The sequence below is a fragment of the Ceratotherium simum genome, chromosome 34 (genome assembly GCF_057802395.1).
Source record: "Ceratotherium simum simum isolate JZ-2026a chromosome 34, ASM5780239v1, whole genome shotgun sequence".
NCBI classification, from domain to species: domain Eukaryota; kingdom Metazoa; phylum Chordata; class Mammalia; order Perissodactyla; family Rhinocerotidae; genus Ceratotherium; species Ceratotherium simum.
The window spans coordinates 7,098,617-7,115,565 of NC_141933.1; the positions used below are offsets into that span (position 1 = coordinate 7,098,617).

A 16,949-nucleotide genomic window follows, 5' to 3' on the forward strand; every position below is an offset into this window, starting at 1 on the left:
GCGAAACACGCTCTTCCCTGCCCGCCGGCTGCCTTAAAGGAGCGTGCCGGCCGGGCCGCTTCAGGCTAGAGGGAAAACTGGGGGCGTGGCCATCCGAGTTGGAGGGCGTGGCCACCGAGGGGCGGGGCGTGGGCTCTCCTCCGGCGCAAGTTCCCAGCCACCGCCTTGCACGCTCCTGCGGCCCCAGATTGCTCGGCTGTAAACCGCCCCGAGGCCGCAGGGGTGTGGAGAGGCTGTGAGATTGTGAACCTGAACGCACCCAGTCCCGCGGCCAGAGAGGATGGCGGGAGAAACTGAGGCGCAGGGAGAAGGCCCGGCCTCCTCGGAATCCAGAGCTTAACATTTGACACTTATTGGCATTTATTGAGATAGTTGCCACTTTTTGAGCACTTACTGTGTGTTGGGTACTTGGGTGCTTTAAGTGCATTAACTCCCTTAATACTCACAAAGACCCGATGAAGCGGGCCCTGCTATTATCCGCATCTCGCAGATCTGACCCCACGCTCATTTGTCTCTAGAGACTGGTCACGGCCCCGCTCACCTCTTTCAGAGCTGTCCATGTTCCTGTAGGGGATTCACGGCATCTTAGGGCTGCTTCTTGGGGGAAGGGACGGAGGCTTCTGGCCGGAAGGGAAAAGAGAGTGGCAAAGGGCAGCCGGGCATCTGCCGAAACAAAGACTCGTGCCCCTGTGGGTGAAGACCACAACAAATGCTGCTGACCGAGGATCAAGGCAGGTGACGTCAGTCAGGGCTCAGATTAAATGTCACACTCTTCCTTGATTCCCGAACCCCAATGAGAGCAGCCCTCTGGTCCATCTCATGCACCCATTTAGTTCTCTCCATAGCATTTATGCCTCCTAACACTTTCCTTGCGGTTTTCTGTCTCCTCCCTAGAATGCAGGTCTTGTTCACGCCAAGTAGCCCCTGGCCAGCCACATAGCAGCAGTCAGTAAGTGTTGGTTTTAAACAGAGCACCTGTGGGCCTTGCCGAGTCCCTGCCAGGCCCAAATTGTGGCCTGGTGCTCTGCAGCCCTGGATTGGTGGCTACCTGGCACTGCCCGCACTGCTTCTAGGTCGATGTCACTAGTGGGTAACAGCAGGATCACTACCCCAAGGGACAAAACCCGCACAGCAAGGCCTGGCACTGGTACCCGGGGATCTAGGATGTTCCTCATGAGTCAGGGTAGGTTCAGACTCCACCTACTCCAGGTTCCACGTCCTGGTGGATGCGAGAATCCGTGGCATTGTCTCTGACAGGGAGATGGTCCAGTGCCCCCGGCTCAAGTATGTCCTGTGACAGGGAGCTTACTACATTCTGCTGTGAGACTACCCTAAAGGTTAGAAGGTTTTTTCTTCAATAGCCCCCACAGTCCCTTCCTGCAGTGCTCACCCACACCAGACTGGAGCTCTGTCTTCAAGAAGAGCAGTCTGCTCTCTTTTGCCAATGAAGGTATTTGGAGGCAGTGATGATGCCCCACCCAGTCTTCCCCTTGCCTAGGTTCACAATCCCCGTCCCTTCACCCACCCCTGCCCCAGTTTCTTGACCCTTCTCCATCCTGATTTCTCTTTTCTGGGTGTAGTTTAGAATGTCAGCCCAGACACTGCTCAGAATGTGGTGCTCAGTCCCAGGCCCAGGGATCCAGACAGGGAATGAACCGCACAGATCACAGAGGGATGACCCTCCTTAATGAGCATGCCACGTGTCCACCATGAAGTCGCAAGTCAGGCTGACCTTGACAGTCACTGCACCGTGTCTGCTCAGGGTAAGCTTGTCAGCCAAAACCCTAGATTGCGTGCATCCAGGTTATATCCAGCCAGGTTCTTCTCCCCGATCCTGTGCTTCTGCCAATGATTTTTTTCCCAGTGATTTTTAAAGGTAGCTAATACAGTCATATAATGCAAAATTCAAAAGGCATATACAAGTTACAATGAATAGTAGTTCTTTCTCTCTGACCGCTGTCCTCAGCCATGCAGCTCCCCTCCCCAGAAGCACCTGCTGTTCCCAGTTTCTTGTGTCCATCGATTATGTCATTTGCATCAGTGCAGAGCTTGTGTTGTCCTTGTCAGTTTCATCTGGTCAGTTTTTCTCCAGGGCCCTGAAGGTTGGAGTCTTTTGCATTTGGGGTCTGTTGTCCTTTAGCCCTCACATTGGCCCTGTCTTCCAGAGACACACTGGCTGTGACAAGCCTGTCTCTGTGCACGGGGACTCCATCAGACAATAACTGCACCCCCAACTTGCCAGCAAGTTCACAAAGAGGAAACAGAATCTTGAGCCCAGGGCACCTTTGTCGTTCTTAAAGAGGCCTGGTTTCAGAATTGATCGTGGAGGAACTTTGTTAGAAGGCTCTCCTTCTAGATGTTGGGATTCTACAGTGCCAGGATGGGTCCTGAGCATCTTTTATTATTTTAGAACTTCAGTGGTGCCCGTGATGTGCATCTTGGGTTGAAGGCTGCTGCTTAAATGTCTTTGTTTTACAGGCAAGGAAACAGGCCCAGAGAGAAGGCAGCTGCACCAGGTGAGGGAGCCTGCTGTTCCCGGGGGGCTCAGGCTCCTGGTGACCACTATGTCCTTCTCTAATCCAGAGTCCAGGTCATTTCATCCCAGCGTGTAACACAGACTGACCACATGGAGTAGAAGTCAAGAGAACTGAGTTCAAGTTGCCTGTTCACACTCACCCAAAAGCACGGTTGCACACACCTTCCACACACAGCCTCAGGGAGTTCACCCAGAGGCCCTGAACACCTGTGTGCCACATGCACACCTCCATGTGTTTATAGGCCCACACAGGTGCAAACCACACAAACCCAAGTGGAAACACACGTCCACAGCCCCTGTTTCCTTCCCTTGGGCTCGCTCTCCATCTAATAATAAAGGAGCACCTTCCTTTTAGCATCTTTTTCCGGGTCAACGGAAAGAACATCTTCAATCCCCCTTTAAGACTTTTTGCTGGGTTCTTACTCCAGCTTTTCTGCTAACTCTCTGCTGGCTTTGGTGGTTTCTTTGTGATTTCCTTTAAGCAGCTGGCCCTGCTCCTCCCCGTGTGCCGGGCAGAGGGAAGGTTGGGCATTCTCTGCCGCTTCTCAGGCTCTTATCTTGCTTTCAGTGCTTAACCTTGCCTGTGTTCAGCCTTTTCAGCCACTTGGCTTTTTATCTTGTCTCTGAGGATTATGCTGTGCATCTCCCAATGGAAAGGACTGTTACTTCATCCGCTCTGTGCTGCACCCCCCTCGGCTGCTGGTCTCCTGCCAGGCTGCTGATGGGCGCTCAGTTGAGGGAGAAGAAAGGAAGGAGTCCATGCCCAATGTGATTCAGCTCCTTATGCCATTTTCTGCAGAGCTCATCAGCTTGCCCCTGCCTGTCCCATGCCTGGGAAAGTCATTCTTGCAACTTTTAATATTGTTTTCTCCCTGAAAATCACTCCCACTGCTCCCACCCCTTCCCTTTGGATCCTCGGAAGCACTCATCCCACTGAAATCTGCTTTCTTAAATTATTCTTTTTCCTTTGGCTAAGCTTTACTCCTTTTCTTTGAAGTGGTCAGGGGGCACTTTTGCCAAGCATGCCATCCCCCCTTGAAATGTCAGCAGGTTCACCCATAAGCACTCAAGACTGGAGGCTCCTTAGAACAGTCCTTGCACGGCATAGTGGGTAATAATCATAACCACAAGGCTCCTCAGTGCCCTGGCCGCTTCTTTTCTCTTCTGCCCACTCACTCACCATTCCTATTGCTTTTCAGCCACATTAAACCATGCGTGGGTCTCAGAATGGGCCAGACTTTCTCTCGTCTCTAGTTTTTGCCATTTCTCTACCCAGAACATCCATCGTGTCAGGTGTCATTTCCTTTGAGACACCTTCTTGGACACCCCTTCCCCAGGATGGATGAGATGCCCCTCCTGTGTGCATCCATGCAATCTGTCATGCTCTGAGGCAATTGCCTATTTGTCTGTCTCCCCTGCTAGCCTCAGAGTTCCCATATAGGTAAGGACCTAACCCTGTATTCATCCCGTAGCATCATACCTAGACAGGAACTGGCCCAGAGTAGGAACTTAATACATGTAGGATGTATGGATGGTGGAGTTGGGATCTGAGTAAGGCCTTGAGAGATGGTCTGGAGTCCCATGACCTGGGCTAGAAATCTGGCTCCTTCTCAGCCAATCTCTGTGCGTGGGACAAGTGACTTAACCCCTCACTCATCCCTAAGCTGGCCCTTGAGTGTCTGCCAAATGCCAGGGTGAGGGGGGCTGGAGATGCAGCAGTGAGCACATCAGCCCGAGTCCCTGTCCCCCTGGAGCTCTCGTCCTAATGTGGCAGAGACACACTGCAGGTGACAGTGAATGTCACGATTGAAGGAAGGGCTGAGGTGGAGACTAACACTCGGGCTTTGGGCTGGTGGCTGGGAAAGCCTCTCTGAGGAGGTGATGCGTGGGCTGGATCCTAAAGGAAACGTGATAACTCTGAGGGTGGGGAGAGCATTTAAGGTGGAAAGAATAGCACGTTTATGTCCAGTGCAGGGAAGAGGGATCTGATTCCAGAAAGATCAGGTGTGGCTCAGGGAGGTGAGAATCGGGGAGAAAGCAACTGGAAGTGAAGTTAGAGAGGCAGGCGGGGCCAGACTGTGCGGGCCTGATGGACCATGGATCGGTGGCTGTATTCAAAAGGCATTAAGAAGCCCCTGAAGGATGCTAGCAAGGGAGGGAGGCACTCTGGTTTACCTTTGGGAACAGTGTTTGGGAAGCCGAATAGACAGGAGTCACTGAGGTGATACGGGATGATCCATTGGTTTCTGGCTTGAATAACAAGATGGATGCTGGTGCCACTTACCAAGACTGGGGAGGATGGAGGGAAATCAAGAGATCCGTTTTGGCCATATTAGGTTTGAGATGTCTGTGAAGATTCAAGTTGAGGAAATGATTAGAAATGAGAATCTAGAGCTGGGAGAGGAGGCTCTCTGCCCGTCGGCTTCCTCCTTGGTAAGAAGGAAGTATCAGCTGAATTGATTTCCTAGGGCCGCTCTGAGGATTCAGTGAAATACATACACCACGTGCAGCGCTCAGCAGCAGCCTGGCTAAGAGAAGATGCCCGTCGGTGACAGTGAGAGGGCTATTCAGTTCTTGGACACAGCGGTGGGTTATGAAAGAAGTCGTTTAAAACATTCATCTGAAATCTGCTGTACAGAACGATTCCAAATAATGCACGGAGAGGAAAACTCCTCCCTCTTAAGTAAGGGCTGGGACTGCCTTCTGGAGAGTGCAAATGGAAAGGGGGTCGACACCACCCCAGCGGGTGAGCGAGGTTAACATCACAGGGATGCCACGCTGATGGCATGTCTCCTTGATGTGATGCGCTGACAAATCCCAGTCGAGGGGCATTCTACCAAACACCTGCCCAGTACTCCTCACCACCGTCAAGGTCATCAAAAACAGGGGGAGTCTGAGAAAATGTCACAGCCCAAAAGACTAAACGTGGTGTGGTGTCCTGGAGGGATTCTGGAATGGAGAAAGACACGAGGGAGAAACTAAGGGCTCTGAGTGACACATGGGCTCCAGTGAGTAAGAACGTGTGCGTAGGGCCGGCCCCGTGGCTTAGCGGTTAAGTGCGCGCGCTCTGCTACTAGCGGCCCGGGTTCGGATCCTGGGCGCGCACCGACGCACCGCTTCTCCGGCCGCTGAGGCCGCGTCCCACATACAGCAACTAGAAGGATGTGCAGCTATGACATACAACTATCTACTGGGGCTTTGGGGGAAAAATAAATAAATAAAATTATTAAAAAAAAAAAAAGAACGTGTGCGTATCAGTTCATGAGCTGCGATAAATGACCACATGAACCTAACATGCTAACAACAGGGGGGAAGTGGGTGAAGGGTGCTCAGCAACTCTTTATTCTATCTATTTTCTGTAAATCTAAACGTTTCTGAAATACAAAGTTTGTTGAAATTAAAAATAAAACCAGTCTGGAGTTGGCATGCAGGTTAGATCGGCGTTCTTCCACCTTCTGTAGCAAATGCCAGCCCTTCACCTTTAGAGAATGTTCTGCTCTGGTCTGGCCTAACTTTCAGTGACTGGGCAAGCCGTCTCAGGTGTCAGTCTTCCACCTGAGCAGCCTCGTGTTTGCAATCCTGGAAGCCATTCCTACACAACCCTTGTCCTCCTCGTGGCTCAGAGCAGGAGTCTGTCTTCTTACTCCAGGGCTGTGAGAAAACCCAGGCTGCCTTTGGGCTGAGGCATCAAAGTGTGTGAGGAGCAGGTCTGAATTAGGGACCCCATTCCAGCAGCGCGAGGGCTCCTCATTCATTCTGTGAACAGATATGTATTGTGTACCTGTGATGAGCCATGCAGCATCCTGGGTGCCAAGGACATAGAAGGGAAAAAAACCAAAGTTCTTGTTTTCTTAGAGCTTACATTCTAGTGGGGAGAGACAAAGCATAATTAAATGCCAAGGACTGAGAACTGCTAATAAGAAAAACGAAGGGTGAGAGGAGAGGGAGGTGCTATGTTAGACAGGTTGAACAGGGAAGGCCTCTCTGAGGTGACTTGAACGAGGGAGCAAGCCGCATAGACCTAGGGGCAGGAGCAGGATGGGCAGGGGGACCAGCTTGTGCAAAGGCCCTGAAGGAGAATGTTCCCACCTTGTCTGAGGAATGTAGAGGCCAGTGGGTGAGCGGAGAGTGAGAGATGAGATCAAGCAGCCCTGGGAGGTCAGATCAGGTAGGCCTTGCAGATTATGATGCGACTTTTGGATTATATTCCTAGTGGGATGGGAAATCATTGGACAGTTTGGATCAGTAACTTAACACAATCTGATTAACATCTCAAAAGGCTCTCTCTGGCTATTGTGTGGGAACAGACTACAGGAAGAGGAGGTGGGAGCAGAGATCATTAGCAGGCGATTACAATATCCAGACAAGAGACAGCAGCAGCAGTGGAAGTGGGGAGCAGCTGCTGGGTTCGGGATCTGCCCTGAAGGGAAAGCCTGGTGGACTGGCCGGTGGATTGGATGCTGGGCAGGAGAGAAAGAGGTGAAGGGTGATTCCAAAGCTTTCGGCCTCAGCAACTGAAGAATGGAGAGAGAAGTCTGGGCACAGGGGAGCCTGAGCGAGGGAAGAGGAGGACAGAGGCTGGAGCCCCGAGTGCTCCAGTGTTTGGAGGCTGGAGGATGAGGAGGATACAGGAAGGGAGGCCAAGAGGGAGCAGGCAGGGAAGTGGGAGGAGAGCAGAGTGCCGTCCACAGGCCCTGTGGAGACAGTGGTTCTATCAGGGGTGAGTATGTGTGGCAAGTGCTCCTGAGAGGTCAACAAGAAAGTGGTCCTTGGACTTGGCAGCCCCGGTCATCGGCGACCTCGGTAAGGGAACTTTGATGGGGCTGTGAGGAAAAAAGCCTGAAGGAGTGGGAGGAAGTGGAGACAGGGAACACGAACAATTCTTTTGAAGAACTTAGCTCTAAGGGGAGCAGAGACGTGGTGTGGCAGCCGGAGGGGATCCAGAATCAGGGAAGATTTTTGTTTTAGCATGGTTACTGCAAGTTTGCACGCAGACGTGAAAGATTTGGTAGAGAGAGGGAACTGCAGGAGCGAAGCCCTGGAGAAGGTGGGGGGACCCTGTGGGTGGGAGCAGGGGGGTACTGACTGCCACAGGTGGGAGGCCAAGGCCTGGGGTCAGATGCAGGTGGGCTAGAAGTTCATGCTTCCTCCTTACTCACATCTCCCCATTGTCTCCTCCCATCTCTCAGTCCTGAGCTGGAAGCTGAGAGGGCGAGGAGCTGGGACCCCCACCCCTCCCACTTGGGACTCCCATAGGCCCTGCCCTCCCAGAGCCTCTCTCTCCCGCTGCTCGCTCCTTCGCTCCTGGGAAGGCCTGTCGTCGGCACCTTCCCTCTACCTGGAGGCAACCCCCGTGTCTCTCATTCACCTCAGACACAATTTGACTTCTCCTGGTGTTTCCTCTCACCAACCGGACCATACGCCTCATTTGGTAACTAACGTGTACACGGCATTTCCCGGACAATCCAACAGACCTCACTGGATTCTCCCCCTAGGGAGGCAGGCATGATTTCCATTCTCCAGACCCAGGGCCACACCACTGGGTCCCGAGACTCCCTCTGTTAGGTCATCTGGACACAGGGAGCCAGTGATAGCCTGCCCCACTTGGCCATCCACTTCTCTGTGGCTGTGTCCTGCAGGGTAAGGACGCCAAGTCCACCCAGGCACGCCCCCACCTCTGGGCACTTCTTCCTGGGCGGAGGCTTGGTGTGCAGGCCTCTGGCCTGGGAGCATGGGAAGACCCAGGCCCCCAGGGAGCAGGAGCCAGGACTGTTTCCCATCACTAAGGTTAAGGAGGGCAGCAAAGTGAACTCAGCGATGGACCCCAGCTCCACCCCCTCCACCTGCAGAGGCAAAGACTACTTTGGCCTCAGACTTGACCAGCTTCCAGAAACTATGGCAAGACATCAATCTAATAGGGGGAGAGAAGCCAAGTTCTAATCTTCAATCAGAAGAGCGGAAACTGCCCTTGACATGACACTGCCTTTGAGGTGGGATTTGGGGATGGTGAGTTCTGGAGAAAAATGGGATTTTGGTGTGGGAATGGTGTTATTTCTGTTTCTGACCTCTGCTTGCCTCATACTGGGCAAGACACCTTCATGCCTCTGTTTCTGTAATTAAGAAAATGAGAATTCACTTCTTTCTAGCTAGTTCCTAGCTGATTTTGAGCAGAGTTGGCTATGTTGTGCAGAGGAGAGGGGTTGGACAGATCCTGTGTCATGGTGAGAGGCACAGAAGCCCAAGGCTTGCTAGTTGGTAAGAAATCACCAGTTTATTGAATGAAAAATCCAACATCCACTCAGTCCCTCCCACCCACCCCTCTCTCCGGCCCCGAGAGAGCAGCACAGCCCAGGAGACGCTCTGGACAGCAGGGCTGAGCCGAGGGTCAGGGCTGGAGGAGTTTGGGGAAGTATGGAGAATGAGAAAAACACTTTTCAAAATGAAGTTCTGTGCAAAAACTTCTAGAAGGGGTAAAAGGGCACCGGGAAAGCTCTGGAAGTGCTGGCGAGAACAGAAGGCTGTGGCCGGGGTCTCAACCGTGGGCTCAGCCTGTCCTGAGAAGGCTGATGGTCAAGGCTGAGGAAGGGCTCAGATCTCCAAGTCGAGGTGAGAGGGAGGGGATGGAGCCTGCTGGAGGGAGACCTGGCTGGGAGGATGGAGTGTCTGCCCAGGCCAGGGCCCCAGGAGTGAGGACAGGAAGAACAGATCACGGAAAGGTAGACAAATGGACACGGAGGGAACAGAGAGACAAAGGGGCTGGGGGCTCACAGACAATATGTTGGTGGGGGTCTGCCTCCCATCTCTCTGAGTCCAGAGTTTCAGGAAGAAGCAGAGCCGTGCTGGGGTAGAGGGGGTGGGAGGCAGCGGGAGGAGAATCATCAACAAGGGAGGAGCCACAAAGACAGGGACTGGAGCCCAGGCAAGTCACACGGAACCACCAAGAGACTGGCCGTGCAGAGAACCAAAGAAACGTTCAAAGACACACGCGACATCTACAGGGGACCGGGGGGTGGTGAGGAAGTCGTGCATGGGGGGACCAGGAAGGCCCCTCCATCTCAGAAATACGTGGCGTCACCACAGAAACGCTGTCCTGGGGGTGAGGGAGGGGTGGGAGCTGCCCCCGGGACTGTGGAGAGGAGGGTGGTCCCGTGGGCTCAGGGTACCCCTCTCACTCTCCACTGGGAGAACCGCACAGCAGTGGGAAGTAGCCCTGGCCCTGGCCCCACTTGAGGCGGGCAGCTGGGCTTTAGAAACCGAGATGCTAGTGGGGGAGGTGGGGGCTGGACTCCCTGCTGGGGGCCGGGATTCCAGGTTTCCTATTTCCAGGAAGGGAACCGGTGCCACGTGGGGGAAGAGGCTGGAAGTCAGGTGAAGGAAGGCCCGGAGGACTCAATTCCAGGGACGGCACCAGAAGGCAAAATCAACATGCCTTGGGCCTGAGCAGGAGGGAGAGGAAAAGGAAAGGGAGGGAGGGGGCTGCCCAGCGATGGAGCTGAGCAGTGGGAGGGGAGCAGTGTCCCCAGTGGCAGTGTCCTTCGGGACTGGGCAAGTGAGATCAGGCCTGAAGGCCAGGGAAGGGGTGCTGGGCCCGGGCCTGCGGGCCTCCCCCTGCCCACAGGCGGTGAGGCTGGCGGCAGTGCCAGGAGGGAGAGTGGCCAGGAGACAGAGCCCTCAGGTGGCCTTGCTGCCACTGAACAGTCCCACTGGAAAGTGCTTGACATGGGTGGGCCACTGGGCCGCCAGCTGGAAGAACTTGATGTCACTCCACTCGACTCCGTCGATGGACACTGGGGGTGACAGGGGAAGGGGCAGGGGTGACCAGGGCTGCTAAGGCCAACTCCCAGGGTCCCTCGGGGAGGGCCATCGCCTCCCTGCCCCACAGTCCCTTGTCGCCCTCCTCCCACGCCTGGCCCGCACCTCTCAGCATGGTCTGCTGCTGCTTGGCGGAGCAGATGAGGCGGCTGATGCCTTCGATGACCTGGCTCTTAGAATCTACCTCCTTTTCTCGAGGTTTCTTGCTCAGGAAGATGGTGGGAACTGGAAAGCAAGCAGGAACCACATCTGTCACAGCCCATGGAGGAGCAGCCATCCCTCTCATCCCCGCCCGAACTGCCCCCTCTTCCTGTGGGAAAGGGAGGTAATCTGGAGAAAGCCAAGCCTTCCTCGCCTGCTCCCTAGCTCCGGGTTGCGTATCAGGATCTTCGAGTTCCTGCTCTGTCCCGCACTGTCTTGTGCCTTTGGCTAAGATCCTGCTCCTCTCCCTGGCCTCGATATCTTCATCTGCATAACGAGGACCTGGGGCCACAGGGTCTCTGAAGTCCCTTCCAGCTTGAATGTTCTAGGCAGCCTGTGGGGCAAGGGGCCTGCTGCCCAGTGGGGTGTCTCTTTCCTACGCACTCGCAGGCCTGTGTGGGGCTGTGGCCGGGAGCGGGGCTGCGCAGCAGTGTTTGTACTAGCTCTGCCCGGGGATGTCGGGGTGAGCGCTCCTCGTTCTCCTCCCGCTCGCTAGGGAAGAGGCAAGAACAGGGAGGGCCCTGCTGAGCTGGCAGGCCCACCCTAGGCAAGTCTCTGGGGTGCAGTCGTGGGTTTTGGCTGTGGGCCTGGTACAGCCCTGCCTGACCCCAGGGGAACCTGTGGAGCAGAGGCACGAACAGAAAGAGGCCCAGCTGCTTTGGGAGCCCCCGGAGGAGGGAGGGTCCAGCAGTTAAAGGAAGCCCACTTCCTGACAGCTGGGGGTGCTGTGAGGGCCGGAGAGTCTCCAGGCTGCCTGCAGGGGCAGGTGCACAGCCAGATCTGCGGGCTTACCAGTGGAACTGACAGCGGCAAGCAGCGCCCCAGTGTGGCCCGGTTGTGGGGATTACTGCCTCACCCTCCCAGAGCACAGGGCCCCCAACTCTGGGGTCTTAAGCCACCCCTCTTATCCGGAATGGGCTGTATTCCCTCTAATTCTTAAAAAACACCTATGCCCTTTTGATCATGAAGGCTTAAGTTGCCTCCAGCATGGGTGCAAATGCTTTATTTAATCCATCGGACCATGGTGACCATGGGGCAGTGGCATGGAGATGTCCTCCTCTGCCACACGGTCCATCCCTGGGGGCAGTAGCTGGAAAGACTCCTTTCCTTATGCAGCACTAACTAGGTCCCTAAGTGCTGATGCTCAGCAGGAAGGGCCCAGTGACTCACTGGGGACTTCGGTTTCCTTCATTGCAGAAGGAATGGCCTTGTCCCACAGGTGAGGCAGGACCCCTGCGGGACCCCAGGCTGGACCACATGATACATGTCCTGCTGTGCCCTCATCCAAGGTTTCCCAGAAGCAGAGTCTGTCCCAGACCCTGAGAGAGGAGATGGGGAGGCCTGGCGGCCCCAATTGTCTCTGGCCTCAGAAGTCACTTACCTTTCTTGTTCTTCTCTTTGGTAACCACGGTCATTGCCATGGTGCCAGAAAGCTGGGCCTCCCCACCGTGGGGCAGGCGGGACACCTGCACTGAGCGGAAGACACTCTTGAGGGTGTTCTTGGAACTGGCATCCCTCTTGTCACCTTCCCTCCTCCGCTCCCCAGGGTGGCCCAGCCAGTAGTCCACCTGGAGGCCAATCACATCCCCATACGGGCTGTTGGGGCTTCTGGAGAAGGGGAATAATAATGGAGAGAAGGTTCTGCCCTCAGTTCTCTACTGCATGCCAGGCAGCAGGTGGAAAGGGGACCCCCAGGCTCCGGGAGGGGCGAGAGGAGGTGGCTGGCTAAGTGGCTCCAAGTTCCCTCCAGTTGCACGGACTGGTTTGTGTGGGAGTGGAATCAGGCTGACTTGAGGACAAAGCCAGGTGAGGGTAAAGACCAAGTCACCATGAGGGAACCAAATAAAAAGTCCCAGGGGGACGAGGGAGGCAGAGAGGAAGCAAGCGTTATGGAGGAAGAAAGTGTGTGTGCACACACCCACGCACAGGCACACACACGTGTGGGCACACACCAGCAAGCAGAGCCCTGGCAAAACCCAGGCAAGGGCCGGAGAGACTAAGTGGGGCAGAGGCAGAAGGCCCTTGGTGGTTCCAGCGCAGCCCCGCCCCGGGAGACCTGATGGAGGCTGACCTGTGACTTTCTCTTATTTATGGCGCTTCTAGCCCAGGGATAATTATACCTCCAAGGGGAAAAAGAGCTGATGTTTTCTTGAAAGGAGGCGCCAGACACAATAGGTACACAGGCTACAAAAGTCATCTGACATTTCTCTTTCTGCCTGGTTTCAGTGGTTCCATTAAAAACAAGCTTAAATTGGATGGGAAAGGAGGTCGAGGTAAGGGCTGGTCCCCAGCCCCCCGGGCCGCCGGGAACCATGAGGCCACTGGTGAGGCCACTGGGGCGTAATGGCTGTGTGGGAGTTCCTCCTTTCCCGGCACTGTCCTCTCCGCAAGTCGGCAAAAGACCACAAAGGGACGTGAAAGGGGAAGAGAGGGTGAGGGAGGATGGGGTTGGGATTTGAGCTCCAAGGCGGGCCTCTCCCACCGGAGAACACTTCATCTTCTTCAGGGACCAAGACACTGTCAGCGGAGGCTCTGGGAAAGCCACCAGCCAGTGCCTACCCTCCCTGCTGCTACAATGACCATCACAGCAGAAACAGAAAGAGGCGAAGGTAGAAGAAAGGGAACAGGGAGGAAAGAGCAGGAGCTCCCTTCTGTTCCTGACCCAGGCCGTGCTCTTTCCCACCTCAGAGCCTGCTCCCCTGGGCTCCCCTGTGGGCACACTGTTCCAGCTTCCCTTGGGGCTGCTCCAGCCTCCGTCTGGCCTCAGAGTGAGAGCTGCCTCCACAGAGAGGCCTCCCTGCCCACCTGATCTAAGCTTTGGATATTTTAGATTCTAAAGACATTCCCTCCCCTTTCAAAACATCCCCTCACTGGTTTTTCACAGCACTTACTGCCGTCTACACAATCTGAATTTCTTCATTGCTTTGGCGGCATTGCTGGGGCCCAGGAGCCTGAGCCCCAAGACAGGGCGCTGCCCATCTCATTCCCCACGACAGTTCCACTGCGCCGACGGACAGACCCAAGGTGCGGAAGAAGGCAACACCTCCCATGTGCCAGGCACCACCACACATGCTCTCACTCATGCCCCACAACAACACTGAGCGGTGGCTGTTTCCCCTCCACTTTCACAGAAGGCAAAGATGAAGCTTAGCAACTTGTCCAAGGGACACAGATTCTTGACTCCACATTAGTCAGGCTCCTGAACTTTCTCACCTGTGCACGTCCTTGTAAAATCCAGTTTTAGCAAGAAGCCCCACCCTCCATGTCCGATCACCCTGGATACGTCGTGACCAGGCTCCTCACCCGCACCGCCCCCAGGGGACGTCTGATTCCCTGGCCTGTCTTCAGCAAGAATCCTGTCAGGTGGGTTTAGCCAGAATACCCCCTGAGCCCTGCCGTTCCCTCTCACTAATTTTCCATCCACCGCCCCCCACCCTGCTCCCTGGCTAGAAATCCCCATTACTCTCGCTGTATTCGGAGTTGAGTCCAATCTCTCCCCACACTACAAAGTCCCCCCGCAGTGGCCCTTCCCCCTATCGCGGTAGTCCCCACCTTGAATAGTCTCCCTCTGTGCTTTGACAGGTGTCAGTGAATAGTCTGTTCTTTCTCAAGCTAATACGGTGGACATAACACAGAGCTACACCTCAAACCCAGGTGTGTCTGACTCCCATGCCCACGACTTTCTACCCTGCTGGGCAGGCCCACAGCAAGACACGCGCACAGCACTTTATAGGCTGCAGTGGGCTCTCTGCCCTTTGTTTCATCCAACCCTACAACCATGAGACAGACAGACAGACAGTACCCTCCATTTCACAGAGCTGTTCGATGACTTGCCCGGCCAGTGACCTAAGTCTCTGAATTCCAGCGCCCCAGTTCTCACCACCATTCTCCTCTCTAAACCCAGTGTGCTTGCCACTATTCGACGATGCCAAGGCAGCAGGGAAGTTAGTCAGGGTCCTGGGCCCCGATGGAGGGCATGGCAGCAAAGACAGGGATGGGTGAGCCTTACCCCACAACAGCGAGGGCACTGCTCATGGACGGGGAGGAAGGAGGCGTGGCTGTGGCATCCCGGCTCAGGCCCGAGCTGGAGGGCGGTGATGTGGAGGGCACGGTAAGGCTGACCACAGGTGAGTCGTCCCCATCGCCTGTCAGGGGACAAAACAGTCGGCCAGAGGAAGCCACCCCTGACCTGTTGGTGCCAAGGAGTCAAGATACCCGTCTCAGCTGCAGCTTGCTCTCTCTGAGCTTAGCCTCCTCCCCACTGCCCCTGCCACCACTTCAACTGGGGAATGAGGGTGCCCGGTCCTCCTGCTCAAACTGTGACTTAACCCAGGACGCCAAAGTTTGCACCTTCCGGTTGCTGGACTAGAGAGGAGGCTGGAAGGCACCACTCTCACTCCACAGAAGCAAAGGGGCCCCAGGCTCACCTGCAGTGGAAGGAGAGTCTTCAACCAGACCCACCTTCACCACCTGGGAGGGAAGAAGAGACACTGCCTTAGTCCCCTCGCCCAGGGGGACACTTTCCGATCCAACCAGAAGCGGACAGTTGGCCACAACAACCATCACTACACAGCATTTGATCACAGGCTTTTAAAATCTTTGCAGATCCAGAGCAGCCCAGACCTTTAAGAGATGCGCAAAAACCAGTTCCAAACAATGAGGTGGGGGCACGGGAGACCTTGCGGCTCTTCTCTGGGGATGAGGGCAAAGCCACCTTGAGGGCAGGAACCATTTTGGTATCCTGATCTCACTTCTTCTAGGATCAGCCAGGGAGGAGGCTACCCTGTCACATCAGAGAGGGAAATGAAGCGCCATTGTGAGAAAGCCCAGGAAACCAGCAGCATCGCAGGGGAGGCGCTCTATGCACGCCGGCCTGGTGCACCAAACCAAGCGAATGCATGGCCGTGCTCAGACCAGCTCCCTCCTTTCCAGACTTCCCAGAATCTGGAAGAATACCGGTGAGGAGGGGGGCCCAGGCACACACCCTCCCAGGAAGTGGGGTTGATTTCAGCTTCCCAAAGAATTTTAGATTCCTCATAGAGAATTCTGGGAGGAGAAGGGGCCCTCTAGTGGCCAGCATAGGGCACAGCTAGAGACAGACTATTTGAATGTCACGGCTGTGGCTTGAAGTGACAGGTGAAGTCCTGTGAACTGGCAGGCCTGAGGCCCAGCACCTGGCAGAGGTGCAGCAGAGCTAGGAGTTGGACCCGGAAGCTGGACCCTGGGGACCGGCAGGGAGTGGCGATCACGCACACATGGTTCCCTCGAGGCTGCTCAGAGCACGACACTGCCATTCACTGAAGTTTGTCCCAAATTCTGTGTCCTTTTAGCTCCCGGAAAGTAACACATTGACACTCGGAGCTTCCGGGATCCAACTCCCCTCTCCCTGTGGTGCTGTGTGAGGCTCCTTTGTCTATTTGTTTGAATTTTGGATTTTTCATCTCTCTCTCGGCTGCAAGGCCAGAGTGGGCAGCGACCCACAGCTCCATGAAGATGTGAGTCAAACCGCCAGCCCAGCCTACGGCCACGGTCCGGGGCCTCCAACATGGCTATGGGAGCGGTCCCAGGGACTCACAGGGACTGACTGGCCTAGCCCCATGGGAGGCTTTGCAAGGCATGAGAAGAGGCTACTGAATTCCCCCAGGCTCAGTCATCTCCCAAGATGACTCAAGACATCCAGAATCTGGGATGAGCGGAGAACAGGGAGAGAAGGGAGCTGGCCCTCAACCAAACATGCCCCTTCCCCCTCCAGAAACTAGGAGGGATCCTCAAGGAACCATAGGAAAAGACACAAGCTGATGTGGAAGTGAAATTCGAGGCTCATCAATGGCAATCTGAGTTTTCTGCCACGGTTCTGGGGTGGGCTTGGCCCCGGCAGGGTGTCAGCTCTGTCCCCTCTAGGCTCCTTCTCTTGGTCAGTCTCTGCCTTGTGGCCCAGCTACCACCACATGAACCACCACATGAACCAAAGGCCAGTACCACCTGACACCAAGACATCCAAGAGGTTTTCCCTTTACTTTCAAAATCCACTCATCTACAGAGTCTCCCTTGACCCAACAGGAGGGGAAGGAAGAGACCCTTCCTCCCAGTGGTCTCTCTGAGCCTGAAGACAGAAATACCTATTGCTCAGACTTCTCTTCAGAATGTCATCTGCCATTATTTCTGAGGCAGCTTTCTTTTCCCTGAAGCCTATAGAAGCTACGTTCTGGACATCACTCCCTAGGCGGCAGCACCCAGTTCAGGGCCTAGTGTAATAAACACACGATACCAGTGATGGTTCATGATTTGGGAAAGGACAACACTGAAAGGAACAGCTCAGAACATGTCCTCACCACGTTTCTCCACCTTGGCACGGCTGGCATTCGGGCTGGACCATTCCCTGTTGTGGGGGCTGTTCTGT

The 16,949-nt window shown here is 55.1% G+C and overlaps 1 protein-coding gene across 1 annotated transcript in view; it reads right to left on the minus strand.

Annotated features, from left to right (window-relative positions):
* Window positions 1–8,854: 8,854 nt before the first annotated feature.
* Window positions 8,855–16,949, minus strand: part of PACS1 (phosphofurin acidic cluster sorting protein 1) — a 142,857-nt gene continuing 134,762 nt past the window's right edge. Inside the window, exons 20-24 of the mRNA XM_004437643.3 lie at window positions 14,977–15,019; window positions 14,559–14,694; window positions 11,931–12,157; window positions 10,454–10,573; window positions 8,855–10,323 (exon numbers count right to left, since the gene is read on the minus strand). Coding sequence (XP_004437700.1) covers window positions 10,208–10,323; window positions 10,454–10,573; window positions 11,931–12,157; window positions 14,559–14,694; window positions 14,977–15,019 — 642 coding nt within the window. The 3' untranslated portion in view covers window positions 8,855–10,207. The remainder of the gene's footprint in view (window positions 10,324–10,453; window positions 10,574–11,930; window positions 12,158–14,558; window positions 14,695–14,976; window positions 15,020–16,949) is intronic.